The 24,861-nt window shown below is 42.4% G+C and overlaps 1 protein-coding gene and 1 long non-coding RNA gene across 2 annotated transcripts; both read left to right on the plus strand.

Moving 5' to 3' along the window:
• Nucleotides 1-349: 349 nt before the first annotated feature.
• On the plus strand, nucleotides 350-9,231 carry ushbp1 (Usher syndrome 1C binding protein 1). Its single transcript, XM_040036099.1, has 14 exons — nucleotides 350-566; nucleotides 1,556-1,779; nucleotides 1,986-2,113; nucleotides 2,303-2,466; nucleotides 2,692-2,850; nucleotides 2,972-3,219; nucleotides 4,022-4,162; nucleotides 4,291-4,379; nucleotides 4,499-4,634; nucleotides 4,764-4,977; nucleotides 5,435-5,593; nucleotides 6,831-6,928; nucleotides 7,410-7,532; nucleotides 7,644-9,231. The coding sequence occupies exons 1-14, from the start codon at nucleotides 561-563 to the stop codon at nucleotides 7,807-7,809; spliced, it is 2,055 nt and encodes a 684-aa protein (XP_039892033.1). The 5' UTR covers nucleotides 350-560; the 3' UTR covers nucleotides 7,810-9,231.
• Nucleotides 9,232-12,418: 3,187 nt separating this feature from the next.
• LOC120736142 lies at nucleotides 12,419-15,812 on the plus strand. Its single transcript, XR_005696422.1, has 3 exons — nucleotides 12,419-12,845; nucleotides 12,973-13,053; nucleotides 14,302-15,812. It is a non-coding gene; the product is annotated as an uncharacterized LOC120736142 (long non-coding RNA).
• Nucleotides 15,813-24,861: the final 9,049 nt, after the last annotated feature.

Genomic DNA, 24,861 nt, shown 5'->3' on the forward strand with positions numbered 1-24,861 from the left:
ATAGATTGTGGTGCTCAAAAACAGTTTTGCTGACCTAATAATATAGTTTTTACTGCAGTAGCAGTAGTAGTAGTATCATAAAAAGTCCACAGATACTGTCATGCATAAGTAATCGATTGATTTATTGATGTATTGAATTTATTCTACCAAAATGAGTCTTTTACTATATTTTTTGCCAACACCGGTCTGCAGAATGTATCCAAAAAATAAACAGGTAGCATTTTCCTGCGTATATATCACATTTTAACCAGATAGGATAATTCACACCCCCTTTTGGTCATAATCAGACATGGAAGCACACTACGGACAAAACAGGAAAGGACTCAGAGTGAAAGGGAATGGGTGGGGATGACTTTTCCACTTACTTCACCCATCACACAAAACAGTGTTAGGCAGACATGGAGAGAGCAGACTTATTACAGAGACTGACTGACTCTTGGAAAATATAATTACACAAAATAGTAGGACGGAAGAAAACAGACCCTCATTTTGTCAAATTTATTTTTTTTTTACACACGTGGTAAACTGAGTCACTTCTGCAGTCACACAGATCAGCGAGCATGGAGGTAAGTTATGATGAAATGTTTGAGGGATTGTTTTGAAGGTTTAGTGAGATTGGGAGCAACATAAATCCAGTAGAGCTTATGATATGTGACACAGTATATGAGTTTGTAATGCAGTTCAAAGCTGTCACTGGTAAATGCCTAATGCAGATGTCGCATGTTGCTCCAATATGCCCCATAAAAGAAGAACTGTTGTTTGCAGAACTGCTGCAGCCTCATAATAGAGACTTTTAAATGATTTAATCTGCCCCATCGATAAGGCAGAGTAAGACTTTTTACTGTTTGAAAACATGCACTTTGCACATAAGTAATTAAATCCACAAATCTGAAATCAGAGAGTTGATCTGACAGCATGCGTAAAGTCTTTATTCCCCCTTTTCATGCCTAAATGACTTTTCTCTGACACTGACTGGGAATAGTTTGGTAATGAGGATAAGGAATTTCAAGTATGTTGCCAACTCTGGCCTGCACCATATATACGTGTGTTATTAAAAAGATGTATGTGTTCAATCATTTAAAAAGTACATTTTCATTCTACATCTAACTGTAGTTAATTCCATAATTAAAGAGTAACATTTTGTTCTGATTCAACATTTTGTGTCTGAGAGATTTGTTCAGCGTTCTTCATGAAAACAATAGATGGTTCGGTCCACAAATATTTGCTTGGCAGGAAGTTGGATGTCAGGATGTTTTAGTTTCCTCCTTTTCCGTTGCTCAGAACAATAGCTGCCAAACATGTTTGGCTCAATAGCGTAACAGATTTTTAATGCTGATACATTATATAATTAAATTATTTTGCTGTACTCGCTGAAAGGTGCTTGTTCACAGGACGAAAGAAGGCTGCATACATCGGGTGTGATGTGTGTTATTATTGGTGCACACAGACGTGACAGATTGCAGAAATATACAAAAAAATACAGCAAAAAACTAAATGAATGGGTCCACCAAGTTATTTTTTCTTTCAGTCCAAACACAACTCCATGTTTCTGTAGGATTTCAGGCGAGGCAGATGTGACAGTCTGGATGCAGGGTCAAGGTGTGACAAGGAGGCGATGAGCCCGAGTGACTATATCTCCCTCTACCACGAGGGCTGTGACCCTGCAGTCATCCTCGAGCCTACACCAGCAGAGCTGGCTCAGTGTGAGGCTGAAGTGGGCACGCTGCTCAACATCATTGCTGAACTGAACAAGAAGATGGGGTCACTAAAAGCTCCGAGGTAAGCGAGGCGCCCGGCGCGACGGCTGGATTTACTGCAGCATCACCTTTGGCTCCACTTTGACTTGAATACTAATGCCATCCTTACAAGACACCTGAAATCTGTGGATTTGTATTCATCCTTGTGGGCAATACCACACATATTTTCACATTAATAGGGAGTTTGATATTCAACCTATAGCTCGTGTAAACGCACTACTCTTGCAGTGAACCAGATGACACGAGACCGCCGGCTCCATCCAGGCCTCTGGTTCCAGATCTTCTGTCTCACCGGCTCGTTAGAAGCAGCCCAGAAAGAAACAGCCCAACATCTAAACCTCCACTGAATGACCAAGGTTGGCGTTACCATAGCATCACTCGTTCATCAGCAGAGCTGCTGATGCCATGCACTTTCATCCAATCCAGAAGCTTCCACCAAAGAGAATGATTAATAGTTTATGTTTATGTCCTTTATTGCATATTTTATGTTTGTCTGAGCATCATATACTGCATATATCCCTGCACCTTTGCTTTCTATCCACTAGGAGGCAGTGGTGTTGTCTGGAGCAAACTGCAGGAGGTTTTATCATCAGTGGAGGACTCCATCAGCTTCAGAAGGACCTGGGCGGCCCCCATCACAGCTTCTGACCAGGAAAAGCACAGAGAGCATCTGAGAGCAGCTCAAGAGAACTGGGTTAAAGCCAGCCAGGTATAAGTTAAAAACAAATAAGAATAATCACAATTAAAACATCTATTAAGTAATTTAAAGCTGCAAAGCCCAAGAAAAAGAGCTTCAGGTCCATATACTGGCTCTTCTTCTTTCATAAAAAAAGAAAATTCAGCAAGGATCAGTTTATGAGAAAAAAATGTCATTGTTCAGACTGTCTTTAGACTCCCATCAGTCCCTTTCATGATCCTGCTTCATTTCCGACAGATATTGGAAGAGATGGAAAGAGAGTTTGGGATTTCGTGCCGGTCGAGCTTCCCAAGAGACCAGTACCAGGAAGACATGCTGGATGGGGACAAACAGGAGTCTGCTCTCAGAAGCCCCCCACAGAGCAGCATCAGCCAGGTGGAAGAGGAGAAGAACAAGGTGGGAGAAGATGTCTCGTACTTTATTAGCCAGAATGAATCTCGTTCAGTGGCCAAAGATCCAATAAACACTACAAGAGACTGACAAGAATCAGTGCAGCTGCCTTTCTCCTGTGTTTCAGCTGGTTGGTCTCCATAAAGCCTGGAGGTCTGGCGGCCACATTCCTTCCTACCGGTCCACTGCTGGGGCCCTAAGTCCAGACTGGGCCTCGCCCCCCTATCCCGGTTCACCTTTACTCCACAGGAGAGCCAACAGAGCTGTGACGCCTCTGACTGTGGGTGGGGATGAATCTCCACTGGGATCAGTTAACTCGGGCAGTCTCTGTCCCAGCCCCCTCAGCCTGGAGTCTGAGACAGAGCGGCTCAACAGGTGGGAGTGATTAGCAGCTTAGAAGGTTTAGGAGTTATAAATAAAAATAAAAACTCGACTACCACATTGTTGACACACGCTGTCCCTGTATTTACATGTATGTAAAGAAAGACACAGATACAGTTTCACTTACTAGACTTATGACTACATGTTCTTATAACCTCCCACAGCTCAGTTAAAGATTCAGGTAGATATCTGTAACACTGGTTCTTATCACCTTTCTGCTCTAACAGAGTACTCAAAGCATTTTATACAACATGCCACACTCACCAGTGCTTTCTATTTAACATTCACACTCCGACTTGGGATTAGTTTTTTATGCCCAAGGATAATTAGCATACAGGCTGGAGGAGCCAGGGATCGAACCACCAACCTTGCCATTAGTCGATGACCTGCTCTACCTCCTGAAGACCGCCTCAAAGTGCATATAAGGGTCAAATCTCAAATCTCGCTGGTCTGATTGATGATGTAATTGCTGATGTTTAACTCAACCAATCAAGTAAAGCAGCTTCTTCCTTAGTGACATGTGTTATTTTGATCATTAAAGCCATTTCACTCTTAACCCCAACCAATCACAGCAGATGGCCCCGCCCCTCCCTGAGCCTGGTTCTGTCGGAGGTTTCTTCCTGTTAAAAGGGAGTTTTTCCTTCCCACTGTCGCCAAAGTGCTTGCTCATAGGGGGTCATATGATTGTTGGGTTTTTCTCTATGAAGCGCCTTGAGGCGACTTTTGTTGTGATTTGGCGCTATATAAATAAAATTGAATTGAATTAATCCCCTCATCCTCACTCACTTTACCGCAGATGCATCGAGAGGCTGAAGGCCAGAAACGAACGTCTCACTGCAGCTCTGGAGCGAAGGAAAGGAGAGTCGGAGCAGATCAATCTCACGCTGAACAGGCTTGAGTCCGACTGCTCGGCCCTGCAGATGGCTCTCAGATACTGGTACCAATAAATATTTCTGTCTGTGTCAACGCTGGACGAGTTCGTTATCACCTGTCAGAAACCATCAGCACGCACAGGTCGGTTTAACAGTATTAGCAAGGTCACGTTTTGTGTTTTGCGACTGACAGTGAGGAGTGTGAAGAGGCCTACGGCGAGCTGCTGTCGCTTTATGACGCCAGGAAGCAGCAAAGCAGTCCTCAGCAGAGTGTCTCAGCAGGTGATGGAATACCGAGTTTTAATACTGCTCGCACCAAAGAGCACTCACACACTCACATGTACAATATACGGCTTTCAAGCATCAGACACAGTTGGGTTCTCTCTTTTTCCCATCATCAGAGCCGGTCGGTGACAGTCGGGACCCAGACAGTCCATTAGCTCAGCTGAGGAAAATGGGCACTGAAGAGCTGTCCACCTCCTTCTCAACAGCAGGGGTCACAGAGGAGACGGAAACAGCGAGTCACACGGGGCAGAGGTGATGTTTAAAACGCTTACACACAACAAAGCTGACGAAAGAGTTCGAGATCACCGTGTAGGAACTTCAAATATGCAAATTTCTTGGGCTGCGCTTTTGTCAGCTTGTTCACTGCAAGTAACCCCACAGGACGGCCGAGCCCGAGGATCGGGAGGCGGCTCTCCGGCAGCAAATTGAGCGCCTGAAGAGGGACCGGGCAGCCATTTGCCTCCCTAAGCCAGGTCCAGGAGCAGAGGCCAAACTGAGCCCACCTGGACAAAGAGGGGGTCACATGACTAAAGACAAACCTGCTGATAACAAGAAGGAGAAGGCTTCCCTGTTTTATGAACTGATCTCAGTCAGGGTATGACGTACATTACAATCACACCATGGCCAGGAAAAAAAATAAAAGCATGCAAAACTATGGATGCAAAGAGATTATGAGTGAAACAGATTTATTCTATGAAAGGAGTAAAATATTTGCACAATTTCCTAAAACACTGTTTGCATAGTACTCTAAATACATATGCAGGATATAGTGGATGAGACGCCATGAATATACAGATTGGCCTTTATAATAAATTCATAATAACTCAAACAAAAGTGCAAACCAGCTAAACGAGACAGAGTTTCATGAATTTACATGCAAACAAAAAAGAAAAATCAGGGGACACAACATCAGGATATTCTAAAGAAATCTTCATGCATTGACAATCTGAGGTAATATTTATCAAATCAATAGAGGCACCAAAGCTGGGCTTTGGTTCCTCTATCCAATCATGTAGCTGCCATTTACTCTTTAAATAACCGCTTTTGTTCAGGAGGAGATGTCAGATCTGCGAGCTTTAATCCGCCTCAAGGAGAAAGAGCTGAGGTGTCTGGAGTGGAGTTTAATGGGCCAGAAGGCTCAGGGAGCAGCTGGAGTCTTCATCCCAGAAAGTCTCCAAGAGGAGGTGGAGGATCGTAGGACTGAACAACAGGTAGGATACACTCCCGCAGCAGCAATCCAGACGGGGTTTTTATCCTTTCTTTTTTTCAAATTGGAAAATAATACAAAGTCAAGGTGAAACGAGCAAGAGGGAGCAGGACGCTGGTCTACTGTGACAGACCCGATTCAAATATGGGTGCCCCACGTGGGAAATCACACATCTACAAAAGCAGAATCCCTCCAGGCCAGGAAGGATATTTTGGTTCCACAAGGTCTTCTGCTGAGCTGTCCTGTCACTGCAGCACAGATTCATACCGCGCATCTCTGTCATTGTCAAATGACAAAGAGTGGAACAGCTCCTTTAGCTTTCCTTCCCCCCGTGATGTTAATTTGCACTGGCTCTTTGCCTCCAGATTACAAATGTGAATAGCTTTCAAACTTCCTGTGCTGCACGCTGCCTGGTTTCTGCAGACTGTGTCCTGTTTGGCTACTTCACCTAAAATCTCAGTCAGCGCCCAGGCCGTGTAATAAATGCTGCGTGTACATGCAGGCGTCTGAACCAGCTGATTTTGCTCAGCTGGAGAAATTAGACCCAAGTATTATGTCCCTGATACGGTCAATGATAAAAACAAATGATGTTAGAATCAGAATACGTTTGAGGAAATTATGCGGTCACATCGCTCTGAGACAGTAAGAGCAGTAGCTGACCACAGGCAGGGATGGTTCCTCTGTCTCTCACTGAGCGTGCTCCTGTCACTGGCCAACACGTCATGTAGTGGGTGGGAGGTATCGTCCAGCGTCGTCCTTGTCCTGGACAACGTCCACCTCTCTGACACCCCTTTGAGAGTCCAGCTCCATCCCCACAACACTACTGGCCTCGCGGATCACTTTATTCGGTCTGTTGGACACTGAACTGCAAGAAATACTGGCGACCAGCAGCCCCAGCCTCATAGTAGCTCGTATGGTATGAATTAGAAAATCTCAATTAATTGCATTCACAAGATTTTGAGAAAACTTGACCTCTGACCTTGACCTTGAGGTCAATATTGGGATATCAAATCCACCTCATTTTCAAGCTACCATACTCACAAACTTCGGTGTCCACGGCCAACAGTGTCCCATCAGCCTTAAAGTGTAAAAGCACTTCAGAGCTAAAAACACGAGACATTGCATGATGACAGTCTGACGCCTGGAGCCACAGCTTTAGATTAAAGTGCACATACGCCAGAAGAGAAGTGAAGACACCTTTGGGACTTTGGGCGTTATCTTAACTGAACGTTGTGTTTCAGAGGCTCTGTGAGAACGCAGCGAAGCTCGGTTGTGAAGGGGACATCGCTGGTTATAGGACAAGACCCATCCTGAAAGAGCTGCAGGCGGTCCTGCAGAGGTGAGGGTTGGATTCGGTCTTTTCCATACCTATCGGTGTTATATGGCCTCTTTATAGAAGCACTTTAGCTCTTGATAACTTCTAGTTTCGTGTCTTAACAATAAAATCTGATAATAATTATGATAGTAATTATCTGGATGTTGAATATGTGGACGTACTTGAATATAATCAGGTTTGAAAATGTGTCAGACATCTCTTGGCCGCTTTGAACTGTTGCTTAGGAACGCTGCAGACTTTGCACATAAAGAATTTCTAGCTGTTTCTCTCCACGATGTGCTTCAGAGAGCACCTTTTCTCTTCTGACCTAGAGTGCTGAATACTTTTAAATAAAGCACTCCTGTTAACACAATGCGTCACAGCGGCCCTAAGGCCAAGGACGCATATTAAATATGAGTCTGTGAGTAAACATCTTTTGTGCTTGCAGCAAAATGAATAACCTCACAGCATGTTTACCCACTGACCTCACTATTTCTTTTTCCAGGGAGCAAGCCTTGAAGAAGCGGCTGGCTTTGGTCCATGAGTCACTGAACGCAGCCGTCTCAGACAGTTCCTCCCACAGGAGGGACAATGCGGAGCAGATAGCTCGCCTCACACAAGCTCACAGGTGAATGGAAAAAGAAAGCTGCTGAATATACTTCTTTGGTGTCTGTTCATCAGGCCCTTTGTGCTCAGCTTGAGTCAAAGTTAAAAAGTCATGTGGATCTTTTCGTCGCAGCAAAGCCTTGAGTTCATACCGTCAGATACGGAGGAAGTATCGGGAGCAGGTGTGGCGGCTGGAGCAGAAATTGGCGGCCTCGATGGAGAGTCGACACAGCCAGGGCGGAGCTGCAAAAGCTGCAGAGGAAGCCTTGGAGTGGAGGAGGGAAGAGACTGTTTTATAAGACATCAAGTCTTCGCTGAAAGCCATCTCGACATCCGTATCTTAATCACATCAGCTACATGTGTAAATATGACGAGTATAGCTTTCTGCTTTTATCTAGTTTATATTACATGCTTATATTTTTAGCCTTTTTCTGGGCCTGTAAAGAATATCTATTTATCTAGCAATCATTAATGACATCCAGCACTTTCTTTGGCTCTTGGGGGGTAAAAAATAAAACATAGCACTGTGATTTCTACCTGAACGGTTGTGTAAGATTTATCAATAAACTGAATTGGACTCTAAAGCTTGGCGTCTCTAAAAGGATCCACATCAGACAAACAGCTGGGACTCAAAGACTGAGCCCACTAAAGGCCTCGGGACTGACCTCAACAGTGCACGCGTCCATTTTCCTGCAAACGCCAACTGCACGAAGCTGCTGCCAGGCATCCTTCCTTTTGTGACAGCAGGGTTAGTAGTCGACATAGTAGCGTAACTACTCATTTTCTAAGCCTCGCCTCACTCTCGTGTGTCTAAACTTACCTTGTGTATAGTTATCGTGTCTGGAAATATCTGCCTTGTACATTTATGCTGTAATCCCGTTATACTGAGGAACATTTTATGCAAGGTTAAACATAAGGTTTCCATAATGCAGTCTGCACCCTGAAAAGTACCCATGTTGTTTGTTTTTCTGTTAAATCACCAGGAAATGACAGTCTTTAAATTTACTTAGAGTATAATTATTTCTTTATATCCTGTAAAAACCTTATTTGTTACCTCTTTATTCTAGTGTACCTATTTATTTGTTGGTAATGTGCATACTTCCAGATGCACTGGGCTTTTTTAAATTATTATTTCTAAATTCAGTGGATTGACCCTTTAAGACCCGGCTTATTGAGCTTCTCACCTTCTTTGTCACCCACTCGTTCATATTTCAGTCGCTCTGCCTTTACTCTTTATTTCCTCCCCCTCCATCTTCCCCTCTCTCATCTCTCACCCCTCGCCCTGACCTGCCCGAGCCGGTTAGCTGCAGCTGTGACTGCCGGTCAGGAGGTTAAGGCAAAGGTTGAGTGTCACACCCACAGGGTCACAGCGATGCCTGCCTGTTGTGTTAGGCTGTGAATGGAGAGTTCACAGTGCCAGACGAGGTGGCGAGCCCCTGACGCTCCGACTCCTGCCTGAGCTCGCCCTTTCCCGAGCAGAGGTCACCGGAGAGGGCCCGTCCTCCCGCTCCCCCCACGCCTCCAGGTCACCATCGCCATTGTTGTAATAGCTGCCATTAGAGCAGATGATACAATTATCTTTCCATTTTGTGTTGCCGCTCTCTAAGATCTGCGTTAAGCTTCTGAGTTCATCAAAGGTTTTTTCGATGACACGATTGTTGTAACCTCTGTGTGACTCTTGTGTCAAAGGCAACGCAATAAAGCAAAATGTCTCTTGGAAAGAAATGGATTTTTGTTCTTTTGTTTATCCTCGAGGGGTGAAAAAGTGTCCAGATGTTTTATTTCGGTACCTAAAAGCACTCTATTAAAAGTCGTCTTTCAATTATCAAAATAAAAGTAGTGACAGTTTATTCATTTTAAACAGCGTATTATTTTTCAGATATCTCGCCACCATGGCAAACTGGAGTAAAATGTATATTTTCATTTAAAATATACTAACATAGTGTAAGTGCAGTAATCATTAAATATACTTTGATACATTATTACTGCCTGTTTTGAGAAATGCACACACAAAGTTCCAGATCGAGTAGATACAACAAAAAATGTCTGATTTCAATAAATGCATATATATTTGCTGTTGTCCGGCTCCCTGCTAATATTCCATGTTTGTTATTTAAAGATGTGTGTATTACGTTAGCCCACATGAAATGTTTTTGTTCTTTAAACACAACTGAGCCGACCATTTGAAACATTTTTAATAAAATAATAAAAAAGACTGACTCGTTTCCGACTCATTAACAGTCCACAAACATACAGATATATAATGACTACAGCTGTTTCTTCTGGCCGTTTTTGTGTGCATGTAAAATCCTAATTCAACTGAATTCATTTGCAACATAATTACAAAAATAAAATAGTTCAATGTAATGTTAAACGCCTGTGATCTAATGTAGTTTTCCACCATTAAAAAGTGAGAAAGCGAGAAAGGTCTAATCTAATCTAGCTGATACGTGTGCGCTGAAGCATGCGCTGAAATACAGTTTTGCAAAAGTGCACTCCCAAAGGATGTGAGATTGGAAAGTCAAACAAAGAGCATGAGAACCGAGCGATTAGCCCCAACAGTCTCATCTGTTAGCATTTAGGCTCCATATTTCTGGACACACTTCTACCCCCACGTGTAGCAGCCTCCACTCGAGCCTTTGGACAGCAGCGTTTCTTTTAGTGCCTGGGAAAAATACCCAAAGCATTATTAGACAAAGACAGCGGCTGTCAATCAGTGTGGGGGTGGACACAATCACACATGCACATACGGAGATGGGGGTGGAGGGGTGGGGGTGCTGACCCATGGGTTTTAGGTCAAGTCATTTACTCTCTGCATCCGTTCCTGCATTTTAATAATTTGTCCCTTCGTACGCTGTATAAAGACATCACAGTCTGCACCTTCAGGCCTGTACCTCTTCTTTCTCAAAGCCATTAGCTCACCTACCACAACCACTCCATCTCCACTCCATCTCCTGCTCTCTTTACGCCTCTCTTCTCTGCTTGGTGCCATAGGACACTGCCTCGCTGACCTGACATGTCACTCCTGAGCTCTCTGACACCAGCCGGCCCATCAGAGGGGTCGGGAGCATGATGGAGGGGGCTTTTGGCACGGCGGAGCGCAAAAGAGATTTGACCTCAATCAAACGGCCTATCACATCTGCTTTTGTGCTCACACACACTCAGATAATGAGATCAAACAGCTCAGGCCAGCAGCCCATCGCACCACTGAGGCCGACAGATAAAGACTGCAATCTTGTTGCACATTATAAGTCCACTTAGGGAATTTTCATGCTTTTATAGGATTGCATGCTTGCCTGTCAGCAGGTTGAGAAAGCTGTTTAGATTTACAAATTCAGTTAAGATCAGTGTTTCATTGTGCTTCGATCAGAGCTAAAGCTTTCATGGAAACAGCTTCCACATCAGAAAAATGAACAAAAACAAGATTTTAAGGTCATTTTTACAGCGTGCTCCTATTCTAATGTGCTTCTCTGTACAATGCAATATTCAACACCAGTATGTGATTTATTGTAATGGAACACATACTGTATATCAAGTACATGTGGTAAAAATTAGAAATGCACAGACTTCATCTGAGAGAGTGCACAACTGTTTTTATAATGTTGGTATAAAGGAAGCCGGAACTACAAATTCTTGCTAATCTTATATCACGCAGGAAGAGAAATCCTTAAGTCCCTTTTGATGCAATAAACAGGCTGGTGTCGCTATCTTTTTCTGGCATCCCCCATATTCTCTAACAGTACCATTTCCATCCATTTTTGCGTATCCTTATCAGGGAGCAGAAGGGTAAGGGGCTGGAACCTATCCCAGCTACCTCAGCACCGTATCTTCATCTACTTGTGCTGATTTCATGTCCTGCAACAATCTTAAAGCCATGACGATTGTGTTTAAATCAGCATTAGACTGGTTTCAATTTTACCAAACAGAATTTTCTGTTTTATCACCATTAATCTCCGTCTTTTGGAAAAGGCTACTTGTCCCAAAGGGATCAGTTTTGGGACCTATACTGTTTAGCTTGTATGTTGTATAATTTGGTCATTTTTTTTTTTAACCATATTTTGTATGCAGATGACATCCATCTCTCCTGTTCTTTCCAACCTAACAAGCTGCCATCAGGTCTTGGTTAAATCGGTTGGCTACATCTAGCTTATGTGACTTTGAGGTTATCCTGAACAGTTTTTGTCTTTAGACTGGCAGGAAGCTGACTCAGCCCTCATTCATCACTGCTGGAAATTGTTCATACTTTTATCTTTCCTCGTTGGGATCAATGCAACTCTCTATTTACCCGTCTTAACAAATCATCTCTTTAAAACGGAGCGGCATGTCTTTTAACTAATTCGGGAACGAGATCTCTTCAGGTTTAAAAAATGTTTTTTAACTTTATAGACACATTTTTAAAATCTTGTTTTAACCACTGCAGTAAATCTCAGAGCTTTCACACTCAGTTTAAGGAATATTTGTCTCACCTTTATCCGTTTTATTTCTTTTTTAACTGCTTTATTTGCCTGTGAAGGACGCATTATAAATTCACTTACTTTAATAACCTTCACACTTTCACCTGCTCGTCCACACACCACACCGACAGGTGGTTTGGTGCTCTCGATATCAGAGCAGAATTTAACTTTGGCGCTGACCTCAGCTAAAAGCGTTCCCAACCCTCCTCTGGAAAATATTAACTATATATTGTTCATGCTTGATCATTTCTGCTTTATACATTTAACACAACCATTATCACAGCCTATTGTGCTGGAAAGAAAGAAAATAAACCAGCTGCTGATGCTTTTTTAAAACAAGCTAACCGTTTTGATTGTTTTTGAAACGTGTAAACAGGCAGAGCAGTCACAAAGAACTTAACAAACACCTAAATACGATGTTTTACATAACAATGCAAATATAATTTAACTTATATTAAAATAACGACTAGCGAGCTAACAGTAGGTTACCAATCACCTGTGGTTGACAACATCGCCTAAGTTCACCGCACAAAGCTTCAGCCTGTTTGGCTACTGTCAGCATTAGTTAATGTTAATGATAAATAACTAATAAGTAATTATTCATAGAGCCATGTACCTTTATACTTCTACTTTTTTCCTTCACCATAGGCGGTTAGCCGGCAGCTAACCTCCCAAAGCTCCGCCCCCTGAGCAGATGTGGGAGCTCACTTATCTTCCAATGTAAGCTAAGTATTCATTCCCTTCAAATCCAGCTGTATCCCAGAATAGGTTGCAGGCTTTTCTCATTACCTGACGTATGAATATGAATGGGGATTTATGACAGCAAGCCGTCATTGCTTCAGGCCTCCTGCAAGTCCAAACCTCACAAACCTTCATCTCCTGTAAGTGTTGGACCACAAGGAAATATGCTAACAGCTAGCTATCTGGAGTTATTGTTCAGCAAACACGCTGTGGGCATCTACAGCATTAATAATGATTTGTTCTCTGGTTCTTCTCATTATCCTCCAGTGAACAGTCCGAAGGCTTAAACTGTCCCTGTTTGATGACATATTTCAGACTCTGGTTATTCCAGCTGTGGAAGCCTGATGGGTAAACTTAGTCTGTACCTTTGCTGTTTCATGCTGCTGGGATTTTATAAACTGTGGTGTTATCAGTGTGTGTTTGCCTGTACTTGCTTAGTTTGAAGGTGGAATTAAAAAGTTACAGGTCAGTATAAAAAATTGAGCTTGCAGGTTTGAAAAGTGAAGCTAATGCAGAATCGCCTTGAACCTCCATTCTCTTCATTGGCCCCTGTTTTCAAAACGACTTCTGTGGAACTGAATTTATGAGTTAGTTCATTTTCTAAACGAGTCATTTTTAGAGTCAGAAAGCAGGATGTGTCCAAGGTTTCGTTAGATCTGCTCGTCTTCCTCAAGCTCAGTCTGAAAACACTGAGATGATGATCAAGAAAACTCCAAACTCAACTCAAGGCTTCATAACAAAACATCGCCAACAGATGTTCGATGTCACCAATATCACATTTGTTCTGACTGTGCCTGTAAAAGCTGAAATACTTGATTTAAACTGAGCCACGGCTCATAGGCCACCTGAAAGATTTGGATCTTTCTCGGGTGGTCCGGCTCTGATGACTTGATGGTGGGCATGTCTGAGCACACTGCATCTCAAACTGGTGACCCATTGCTTCATATTTTACTATGAAAAAAGAGCAAAGTTGCTATTTTTATGCTTATCCTGCCTATAAGACGGCAAGTGCTCCAGTTCATGTCTGAAGTCCACAGACATCAGACTGACTGTGGGGAGTGGATGAATGGTGGACAACCTGCCAATGTTGGATTAAAAAAAGAGATGGAAATGCTTCTGGTCATGCATCTGCTTTCTTCAGGCTCGAGACTGCTGTTTGGTCTGTGGAAGAGGTCAGCGACCTAATCAAAAACCCACTTATAGAAGCTTTTAGGTGCAGCTGATCACACCTTGTGCATTTTAGTCTATTTTAAGCTGTACTGGAAACAACTGCTTAAAATCTGTAGATGTATGTACCCTTGAAGTACACACGGATTTGTATTTGACGTGTTAGACATCTATAACGATTGTACGGTGGTATAATGATGATAATAATTGTGAAAAAGCACGGTGGGCTTTCAAATAACAAAACTCTTCTAAGTCTTTAGTATTTAGTGGTGAAATGTTTTTGGAAAAGCATAAAGATGTTAATAATCTGATGTTCATGCAGAGTAATGTTTAGTTTCTCCCCACTGTTAAGGAGATGGGCTACATACAGACCTGTTTACATACATATTAATACCACTAAAGTACGTTTTTTTGTTATTTATCAAACAGCAACTGAGACAGGAACCAACAAACCACAGCAGCTCTCTGGCGACATCAGTGAAAGGACTCCGGCAGGAAGTGAAGGTGCCTCCAGTTTCCGACAGCACACAGCTGACGATGGAAGTTCCAAAAGACCAATAACACAGTTTTCCAACATCTTCTGTTGATGTTTAGGACTTTTTTAATACTTTGGCCTCGTGTTGCTTTTCTCAGTCTAAGCTAAAGTTACTCATTCACAAATGTAACACAGATGGTGTCGCTGTGACCGAACCGAGCGACCGATTGTGTCAGAGTGACACAAGTGGCATCATCAGAGCGTGAATACAAGAAACCACCAAAGTATTAGCTACACACAACCTCTAAGCAGACTACAGCTCAAGTCTGTTATGTCTGCAGCTGCTGTCTGTGCGTTTGTCCACAGAGTAGCAGGAACCATGACTTTATAGCAGGAAAATCCTGGAAAAAATATCGGAATTCGATCATTTCCAGGAAAAAACAACAAATCTTGATATGGTCAGTGAAATGTAGCGCACGCAGAGGTGGGTAGAGTAGCCAGAAATTGTACTCAAGTAATAGTAGCACTACTTTTACTCAAGTAAAAGTAAAAAGTAGCTGTCCAAGAAATTACTCAAGCAAGAGTAAAAAAGTATTTAGTAAACAAGGCTACTTGAGTACTGAGTAACTGAACATCACACCTGATTTAATGTTTAAAAATGAGACAATCAGACAAACAAAAATATAAAGTTTAGAGCAAATTTTGGTATTTGAAACACCGAAAAGCAAAAAAAAAAAAGAGTTCATATTAATAATATCTGGAGTTTCATTTCTTTGCTCTCCAAATGACACAACAACAAACTTCATGCACAAACAAAACGTCTCACTTTGACAGAAACTGTAGGTTTGTGTCTCCTGTTTATTGTTCATTCAGTGACGTCACTCACACTCAGCAGCCAGAAATGTTTTCACATTTTTCTCATATTACTCAAGTGAAAGTAAAAAGTACAGTGTAGTAAAACTACTCCTAAAAGTATTTTTTTTACTCAAGTAATTGTAAATAAGTAAATGTAATTAGTTACTACTGCGCACAAGCCTGCATCTTCTAACACGTCTCCACTTCTGAGCAGTGCTGGGATTTTCTGTTTTGAATGACTGGACAAAGACCAGGACAAGAAACACACCATCACACAATCTAGTTTTATTTAAATGGCACCGAATCACAACAACAGTGATTTCAAAGTGATTCATATCATAAGGTGAAGACCCTACACAATACAATTATTGCATTATTCTGGAGTATTTTACTTTTACCACAAAGGTAAAAGCCTGAAGTCCTGGCAAGAGAGCCACACATGCTTAATGAGCTCAGCGCCGGGCTGCAGATCAGCTCATCAGAGATTTTACTTCCTCAGTATCAGAGTGACGGGAGGCTTCCTTCTACATCAGCATTAACCTCCTAGGACCTGGCGTCCACATATGTGGACATCACATTTTGGTTTGTCTAAATCAAAATACAAAATTTTGCTCTACAAAGGCCTGATATACACTTACGAGGACATTATAGTGTAAAAAAAATCCAGTAATTCTTTGTTTTTACAGTCATCAGGTCCCAATCAGCCCAAACAGCAAAGAGAAATTAAAAATGAACATAACAGTTCTATGAAGATGTTTTAAATGGCCAAAAAGGACTGGATTGATTATAGGTACAATCAGTCTGACACAACCCCGTCATAAAGCCTGTTGTCTACAGCCGACGAACGACGTTGGCAAAGATATCGCAGATGAAACACGCAGTAACGCAGATGATCACGAACTCCACGCCGGTGTCCTGAAACAAAGCTCCAGCTGCACGTGATGTGGGCCCCAAAGGTGTCTGTCACAGCTGCTGTCAGTGTCAACGCAGGTGTGTGTCTCACTATGGAAAATTGCGTTTCTGGAGATGCTGATTGCAGCACAGGGTACCACAACGACAGTTTGAAGTGCTTAAGGAAAAATTGTCGTGCTTGCGCGTGTGTCTGTCTGTTGATTTTGTCAACATGTTCATGTCATAACCGTGTAACATGCAATCTTTCACAATTTCAGCACAACTGTCAAGACAGCTGAAGGTCGGTTGAAGGTGGGTGTAGCCCCATTGTTACTGAGCCGGAGTACACCGCACTCAGGCTCGGTAATCACCACAAGTAAGGGCTTAAGCACTGACGGGTCAGGAAGTCAGCATCTTATTATAATGCTGCCGCTGTAATCGGATCACAACATGGGCTTGGGTTCACTCGGATGCTGCTGATACTTTCTGTTAATGTCGGTGTTGCTGTCCCCTTTATCGCGCTGTTTTCCCAGATACCACTGCCTCCCAGTCAGTGATGTGATCGTTAATGACTTTTATTCACTCTTTCAGTCACAAACAGATTCTTTGTGATCTAAACGGTTCCACTGAACGGCGGGGACAATTTTCCACAAAGACATGGAAAACCCACCAAATATTTTTCGTTAAAAGGTGTTTGAGCGTTGCAGCTTACAGATGTAATGTTATGGAAACAAGCTGATGTGAATCATAAACTGTAACCTTCAGAAGATGCAGACGCAGCTGAACTTTTAGGGTGTGGACTGATGTGTTGAACAGTGCATCAAAAGCAAATAAGGGAATAACTTTTGGAAAATCTTGCTTTTGCCGAAGCAACATTTTCCGATCTTAAGTCAATGAAACTGTGAAGTAAGAGCGGCACTGAAAACCTGAAGGACTCAGTTTGTGCAAACTGTTACTCATCTGAGTAATGATATCAGGATGAAATGTGATTTGATGGACAAACTGGGTTTTGGTACTTTTATGGACTTTTGCAAATTTTTTAAATCAGATTTTATGCTTTAACAGCTGAGAGACAGAATTGGGAAATTGCATCCAATGAAAATCCTCAGCTTTCTTGACATGGCTGAAATGGTTGATTCATTCGATGGGTTAATGTGGGAAAAATGGGAGGCATGATGAAGCTGTGAGAAATTCATAGATGTACTGTGAAAGGCTTGGTGATGTTAAAGATTAGGAAAGGACGCTCAAACCAAAGTGCGTACTTCCTAGACTCCTAAATCTAAAGCAGGCCCACTCCCAACGACAGTCCACAACTATTTGGGTGATTTAAATAAAGAACCTCATCTTTATGCAACTCAAGGCTTAACACAGGTATTGTATTAAGTGTTTAGGAGTACTCATTGTAATACACAGTCCTTCAGTTTCAGAGCAAAACCCAACAGAATTTCAAATATAACGATTGTTCTGAATAGCTGGATGAACAAGTGACTGACTGGGCATCAAATAATATCCTGTTTCTTTGCCGTCACGAATTCTTGGGTTGCGTCATTAAGCGTTTGCACTGCAAAGCGTTGTCTGGTCATTCTGCAGCGTTTGACTGAGTTTGAGCAGAGAGTGCAGACGTGTACACGTCACAGTTCATCCTTTAACCCAGCGGTCTCCAACCTTTTTTGCGCCACGGGCCGGTTTATGCCTGACAATATTTTCACGGACCGGCTTTTAAGGTGTCGCGGATAAATACAACAAAATAAAACTAGTACCGGTACCGAAAAAAAGATTTATTCATGACACACGTGTAAAGACCCAGGAAAACCGAGTTAACGATAAAAACGATAACAAAATAACGCTGAAAACCGATAAAAACCCTGAAAACCAAACATTTCACACCTGAGCCTCAACTCTCGCGGCCTGGTACCAAACGACTCACGGACCGGTACCGGTCCGAGGCCCCGGGGGTTGGGGACCGCTGCTTTAACGTCTATCAGCAGTCACATGACCTGGTTTCACCGGCAGCCATGCCAATGCCATAACATTACCTCCACCATGTCTAACAGATGATGTGGTACGCTTCTGTTCATGAGTCTTTCCACTTCCTGTCGGGTGCAAGTCCATCTTGATTTCATGAGTCCGTAGTTTGTTTGTTTGTTTGCCTTTGACTCTTTTAGATGTTTTCCTCCAAAGTCTAATCTCATGTTCTTGTTCCTGAGTGTAACCACCGGGCTGCACTTTGTTGTTGTATTTACGTTCATGACGGCGTATCTTGATCAGAGCGTTTCTGACTTGAGTAGATATTTAGAAGTTTTTCTTTCTCATGGAAGTAATTCTGTCGGAGCACACTTAGTTTTCTTCTGTGGTCTTTCAGGTCCATCTGTGTTGCTGAGCTGGCCGGTTTCCTCATTCTGCTGAGCTTTCAGTCTCTCTGATAGGTTTACTTTAGGTCTTTATTTTTATTTTTTTTTCTATTGATGCACTCCCTCACTTGTATCTACATCTCTTTGGACTTCATATTGAGAGTTCCTGTGGACAGCTACCAAATGAAGTTCAACACCTGGAATTAACCACAGATCTTAACTTGCCCTGTAATAACCAGAGAACAGACCACACTTCACAGTCAAACTGCTCGTCAGTCAATGGCTGACTGTGTATAAAGATGAATTTGGTTTAAATCCCCTGAATTAAAGCTGAAAGTATGCACTTGATTTAAAGTCCACTGTGCACAGAGGGAAGGAAATGTGTCATTGTCCAAATATTTGAGTCAGATGTGATGTCAGCACCAAGGTTATTATCGTTAACGAAAACTAACGAAATAACGAAAACTAGAAGTGAAAAAACATTTTCGTTAACGGAAATAAAAATAAAAACAAAAAAAGGAAAACTAACTAAAACTGTAATGTGTGCTCACAAAACTAACTAAAATTAACTGAATTTATAGCAAAAATGTGTTTAGTTTTCGTTGATGTGTGCGTGTCATACAATAGTCAAGGGTGAAAATGAAGTTTAGTTTCCAGATTTTTTTCTTGCTGTGTCTCATTGTGCCAGCAGGTGGCAGTGCGTTAGTCGAGTCGTCTGTGTCGCTGCTCCGTCCACGCGCAGAATCATGTCAGGAAAAGTCGGGAGAAAGCGCCAGAGTCCAATTTGGGATTACTTTGAATATGACTGTGTTTTGGATAAAGCACGTGTCTTGTAGTGGAAAGAGACAAATTATGAGGGACATTTCTAAAGGGAAAAAATCCCACAAACCTTAAAGTGCACTTGAAAAGCTCACACCAGAAGGCTAACCTAGCTTACCTTGAGAAGGGAGCACACTCAACCCTCATCCCCAGAAACAGAAGCTAACCCCAGGCAAGGCAGCGTGATGCATCCCGAGACAACAGGACGGGGACATCTACATAACTGTGTGAGTCAATTGCCTTCAAAAAGTTTATCAATTCACTTGAACCAAAATTACGAACACCCGGTTCTGCAAGAGTTAATAGTCTCGTTGGGGCCAATATATAAAATTTAAAGTTGCCTGGTATCAATGGTTGTTCATCTGCCTTTATTTATTTATGTATTTATTTATTTAAAGAACCCACAGGTGGGAATGTGAGTTGTCTGTCTCTCCGTGTTAGCCCTGCGACAGACAGGCGACCTGTGCAGGGTGCAGTATGGTAGCTGGAATAGCAACATACCCAAGGATGAGCAGAAGAGCATGACTGATATGATGAAACTGGGATTTTGTTACACTTAATTTTTGCAAACACGACTAAAACTATAACTGAAACTAATCAAAACTAAACTGAAACTAAGGATTTTCAAAAAAATAAAAACTAAACTAGCAAACAATTGGTAAAAACTAATTAAAACTGATATAAAATTGAAAATCTGAAGTCAAAACTAAATAAAAATAAAAACTAATGAAAATTGCAAAACTATTAAAACCCTGGTCAGCACCTTATCAGAGTCTGGACCTCAGCTGTTGGTTAACAGCATTGCTTGTTATGTTCACGAATACTCTGCTGAACACTTTGCTTGGATCAGAGGGGGGAAGGACCCTTCTGTGGTTGGAACCGTTGTCTCAGTCTTCTTTCTGAGGGAACTTGCTATATAAGCTATTTTTTCAGTCAGGAAGCTTCAGTGATATCCAAGTCTGCCTTTATTATTTTACCATGCATCCTTGTTGGGTTGATGGTTATTTTACTTTCTATGAAGCCTTTCTTTCCTCCATGTTGGACTTTGTCCCATCTGGGCTTTTGCTGATGGGATCAGTGAACTTCTTCAGTTTGCTGAGTTAGCGTCCATCCATTCTTCCATTTTCTTCCACTTATCCGGGGCCAGATCGTGGGGCAACACCCTAAGCAGCGAAGCCCAGACCTTCCTCTCAGGGCCATCTCCTCCAGCTTGTCCGGGGGAACACTGAGGCGAACACACACCAGGCCAGCTGACAGATATAATCTCTTTAGCGTGTCCTGGGTCTGCCCTGGGGCCCCCTCCTAATAGGACACCCCACCCAGGATAGGGTGTCTTCTTAAATGTATTAACCTTCTTTAATTTGGTGTCAGTAGCTTGCTGCACTGGCCTGACATCGTTCTGGGGGTTCTTCTTCATGTTTTCACTGTTTCCTCCTCTTTTCATGCTCGTCCGCCGCGACATCCTTCCTGACTTTAGCCACTGCTTGCTCCTTTCATCTCTTTGTTTCAGCAGTTTTTGTTGAAGTTTCCTGTAGCAGACAACGTCCATACATGTCAGTGTGTCTTTAGCATTTTTCCGCTGGCTCTCAGAGCTAGTCTCCTCCTAAAAACAAGCTCTGAAGAGCCTGCGGTCATCTGCTTCTGCTTTACCATAAAACTTTAGCCTAGTTATAATATTTGCTTCCCTTCTGAACTAGTATTGAAAACTTCACACACTTTGGTTTACTCCATTAACACTGAATGCACACCTTTAGTGGAGCTGAGCACCTTCCTGTGATGGTTTTTGACAATAAAGTCAACTTGAAGAGGTGCAACCACAACAGGTCAGAATGGCAGAAAAAACCTTGCAAAAGAGCCAAAGAGGTCGATTGGCTCGGCAACGTGTGTGTGTGTGTGGGGGGGGGGGGTAAACTACATTATTAAGGTGATTAAAGGGGAAAGGTGGCGAGGGGTGGGGCCTCGACCTAATCCCGTTAAAGCATTTGATCCCTCTCTAGTGAGCTGATTAGCTCACTTTTCTGTCATCCTAAGCACCTTAGTTGACCTGGAGGCATGTTTGTTTGATATCAGACTGCACACACGGGGAGCAGTAGATTGGATGGAGTTTTTCAAGAGATTTAAGTTGGCGATTGATAAGGTGATCCGTTTATTTTCAATGCCGAGCTTTAGGATTAATTACATTTTTGATGGTAAAAAGCAAACAGCTTCAAAGGCTGTATGGTCAAAACTTTTGGCCTGTTCTTCTTCATCTTTGAATTGAGGTGTTTTCAGTCTGATTGCCGTGAGCGTGTAAGAGTATAGGTCGTTCTAAAGTACTGTACAGTAACAGGTTGCAACCACTGCAACAAGTCAGTTTGAGAAATTTCCCTCTTAGAGATTTTATGAATTTCAAACCTCCCGTCATTAAAATCAGCACAAAAACTGCGCACCAGCAGCTTAATGGCATGGGTTTCTGCGGCTCAGAACTTTTATCAATATTTTAAATGGGCTGTTTGTCGACAGCTTGTCAACCTGACAAACCAGTGTTACAAACATTACCACCAAGTCTGTTCAGCTTGCGTCTTCAAGGTGGCCTAAACGACCTTTTAGTTTTTGTTCAGGAATTATTTTCTACTGTGCGAATGAAACAAGACATCGAAGAAAACAAAACATTGCTTGGAGGGTGACCCAAACCTGTAACCTCTTACTTTCAAATCCACCATTTATCCTAATACGCTAATTGGCTTAACGTTAGACCGGAGCATTCCTAAGTCTGTGATGTCAGCATCTTGGGCTCCTGTCCAAGGAGATGACCGTAAGAATCCGAGGTGTTAATATATAAATAGCTTAAAAGTGTTTATTAAAAATGAAAGGTATGTGGAGAAGTCTGTCACAACTATACTTTAAAAAACAAAAGACACTAGTATTTACTTCCTTCTTTGAAATAATCTGGTCTGTATTTCTGTCAAGGAGGACGGCCTTGACGGTTTGATCCGAACTCTATGTGGAAGCGACAACGACATCAGTCCGTCTACAGTCCAGTTTTTGCTGTGGTATCTCACCAGTTTTAAAGTGGGTTTTAAAGTTTACATCAGCATCCTTTGACCTGACAAATTGTTCATTACAAACTTTTATTGGCTGCAGAACCACAATTCAAACCATCAGTGACAACATGTATATGAGGAGGATTGGAGGCTAAAACTGGACTTTTTTAGGTTTGCAAAGACGTCTTACCTCTTATCCAAGATGCTTATTCAGCTCTAAAACATGATCAATAGTGCGTTAACAACGCTCTGGACTGCCACCAAAGGGGGTTTATTACCTGGGACTCTGTGCCAGTTGTTTTTTGGACTGAAGATGCTCTTGAATGAAAAACAAAACATCTTCACAAACCTAAAGTTTTGCCTTCTTCTTTGCCTTTTTTTCTAAAGACTACCATGACCTGAGAGCCTACACAAACATAAATCACTGCTGGTCTCGTAGCGTCTCCCAGGAAAGATGTTAAACTGTAAGAAAGGGCTACTATCTCGTGTTTGGAAGTTGGCTGTGATACAGATTTGATCATTTCTGCTCCATTGTGTGATGAAAAAAATAAATGTTAACCACCTAACATTCAACCAAATTTCATGCTAATAAAAGGCTGGGAAGCAGTCCTTTGTTGAGTTTTGTGCTACAGAAAACGACTCTATGCAGAAAAGAGGAAATGGTATTTTCCTCTGTAGACGACACAAAAGAAAGTTGAGTTTCGCTGCGTTTGCAGTCTTGTTGTGAAGTCAGGAACTGCTGTTGTGCTGTTGGTATCCAGCTTTCCTACTTTTCGAGGCATCAGCCCACATTTATTGTTTATGAGGGGCTGTATCTGGATAGCTTTGGATACTGAGAATGACATGTAAACTTCAATATACCCCTTGAATTAAAGTCTGAACTTCAGCTATATGTTGAATTTTAAACTGTGGTGGTTTACAGGGACAAAAATACCAAAAAAGACAACAAAAATTTCCAGATATTTATGGACTTTACTATGTAGCGAGAGTTGGCTCGGGGTTGCCCAAAGTTTGAAAATACTTCCGCCACCAAAACCAGTGCTTAATTCAGAGAGAGATTTTCAACCACTGCTCCCAAGTCCTCCAAGATCCCAACTTCATATTGCTCAATGTGGATTGGTTGATAAGTGGACAGGGATGGGAGCGACAATGGAGTTCACCAGAAAAAGGTGCTCTTCTCCACGGCTGGCCGAGTAGCCCACACACCGTTTGTGCCACGTATTATTGACACTGCCACCATCTGGAGGTAGACGAGCAGGCCAAAGCTACCCACAGACTGCCAATGCGCCATCATCGCTGAGCCGTAACTTCTCCATAAAGCTGACGAATTATCAGGGTGTAGCTCAACTGTTTCCTTCGTATATAAACAAATCTGTACAAATGTCTGTGATTTATGTGAATGCATCTGCTTGAGCTGTTTCTTGGCGAATGCAAGGTTAGCAGAGTGGACTCCCACTGATTCATCATCATGTCCTGTTCTGTTTATGTTCAGACCGAGGAGACGCAATCATGAATTCATTCCCTCTAACGTGCACAAACATGTGATTGGTAACAATGTTCCCATGTAGCTCTGCACAAGAAAGCAAGAATTTGTTGTTCTTATTGCTAAAATAACATAGAAGGAATTAATTAGAACATCTAAAAATGACATAAACATGTGAATCGTACTTAATAACACTGTGGGGGAAATTCTTGGTGTCGGGGTTGAAGCGGACAGAGCAGACCAAAGCCGAGGCTTATTTGTCTTTATCATCGGCTACATTCAATATTGTATCTTATCTTTTACAGTAGACAAAGAAAAAGCTGCTGTGGCAAACAGCTCAATCGACTCTTCTTCAAACAATAGGTCGTCGTTCGCACCGACGACAAAATGGCTGATTTGAATGACAACGAAACGCACCAAATGGGAAGTTTCCCACCGTTTCCAGCAGGTCCCGGGCGGGCAGTAGGGCAAATATTGATTAGACACCGTGTGTTGCTCTGGACTCACCGCAGCAGATGTTTTTCTTTGGCAGGTTGTGCTGCTGTGTTTATTTTAAATTGCTCGTCATTCGCTCGAGGTCAAAGGCCTGAGGTTGTACAGAGTGTTGTGAAGGGGAGAGAGAGACGGTGTTTTTTGTTTCTCAGGCCTCTGGGCCAAAGGGCACTGGGGCTAATAAGGAAGGAGCAGAGAGTCATGTGTCTGTGCACGCTCAGAGTTACTCCAGAGTTAAAGTTTAACCCCTGCCTTCAAATTCCTGTACACTGAAACCAATGCTGTTAACACGCTGCCACACTAATAATTAGAGCAACGTTCACGGAGGTAAGCCTGAGCCGTCTGAAGCTGGGGTCAACCTCAGTCTGTGTACAAGATAAGCACGGCATGCAGGCAGCTGTGGAAACGTCCCCCGGTTTCAAGGTTTTCATGTTATTAAACACGACGTATTAAAAATGAACTCGGGCGGCAGTGACGTTCAGGCAGGGAAATATTTCAGTGTACTTTGAACGTCATCTGACGCTTTCTGACACGAGACTATTGTGTTCAGCCAAGAAGGTTATGGGAGAAATGTGAACCTTTGCTAAGCACATGATTAGA

This window comes from Simochromis diagramma, unplaced genomic scaffold (genome assembly GCF_900408965.1).
Source record: "Simochromis diagramma unplaced genomic scaffold, fSimDia1.1 OVJJ01000816.1, whole genome shotgun sequence".
Lineage (NCBI taxonomy): Eukaryota > Metazoa > Chordata > Actinopteri > Cichliformes > Cichlidae > Simochromis > Simochromis diagramma.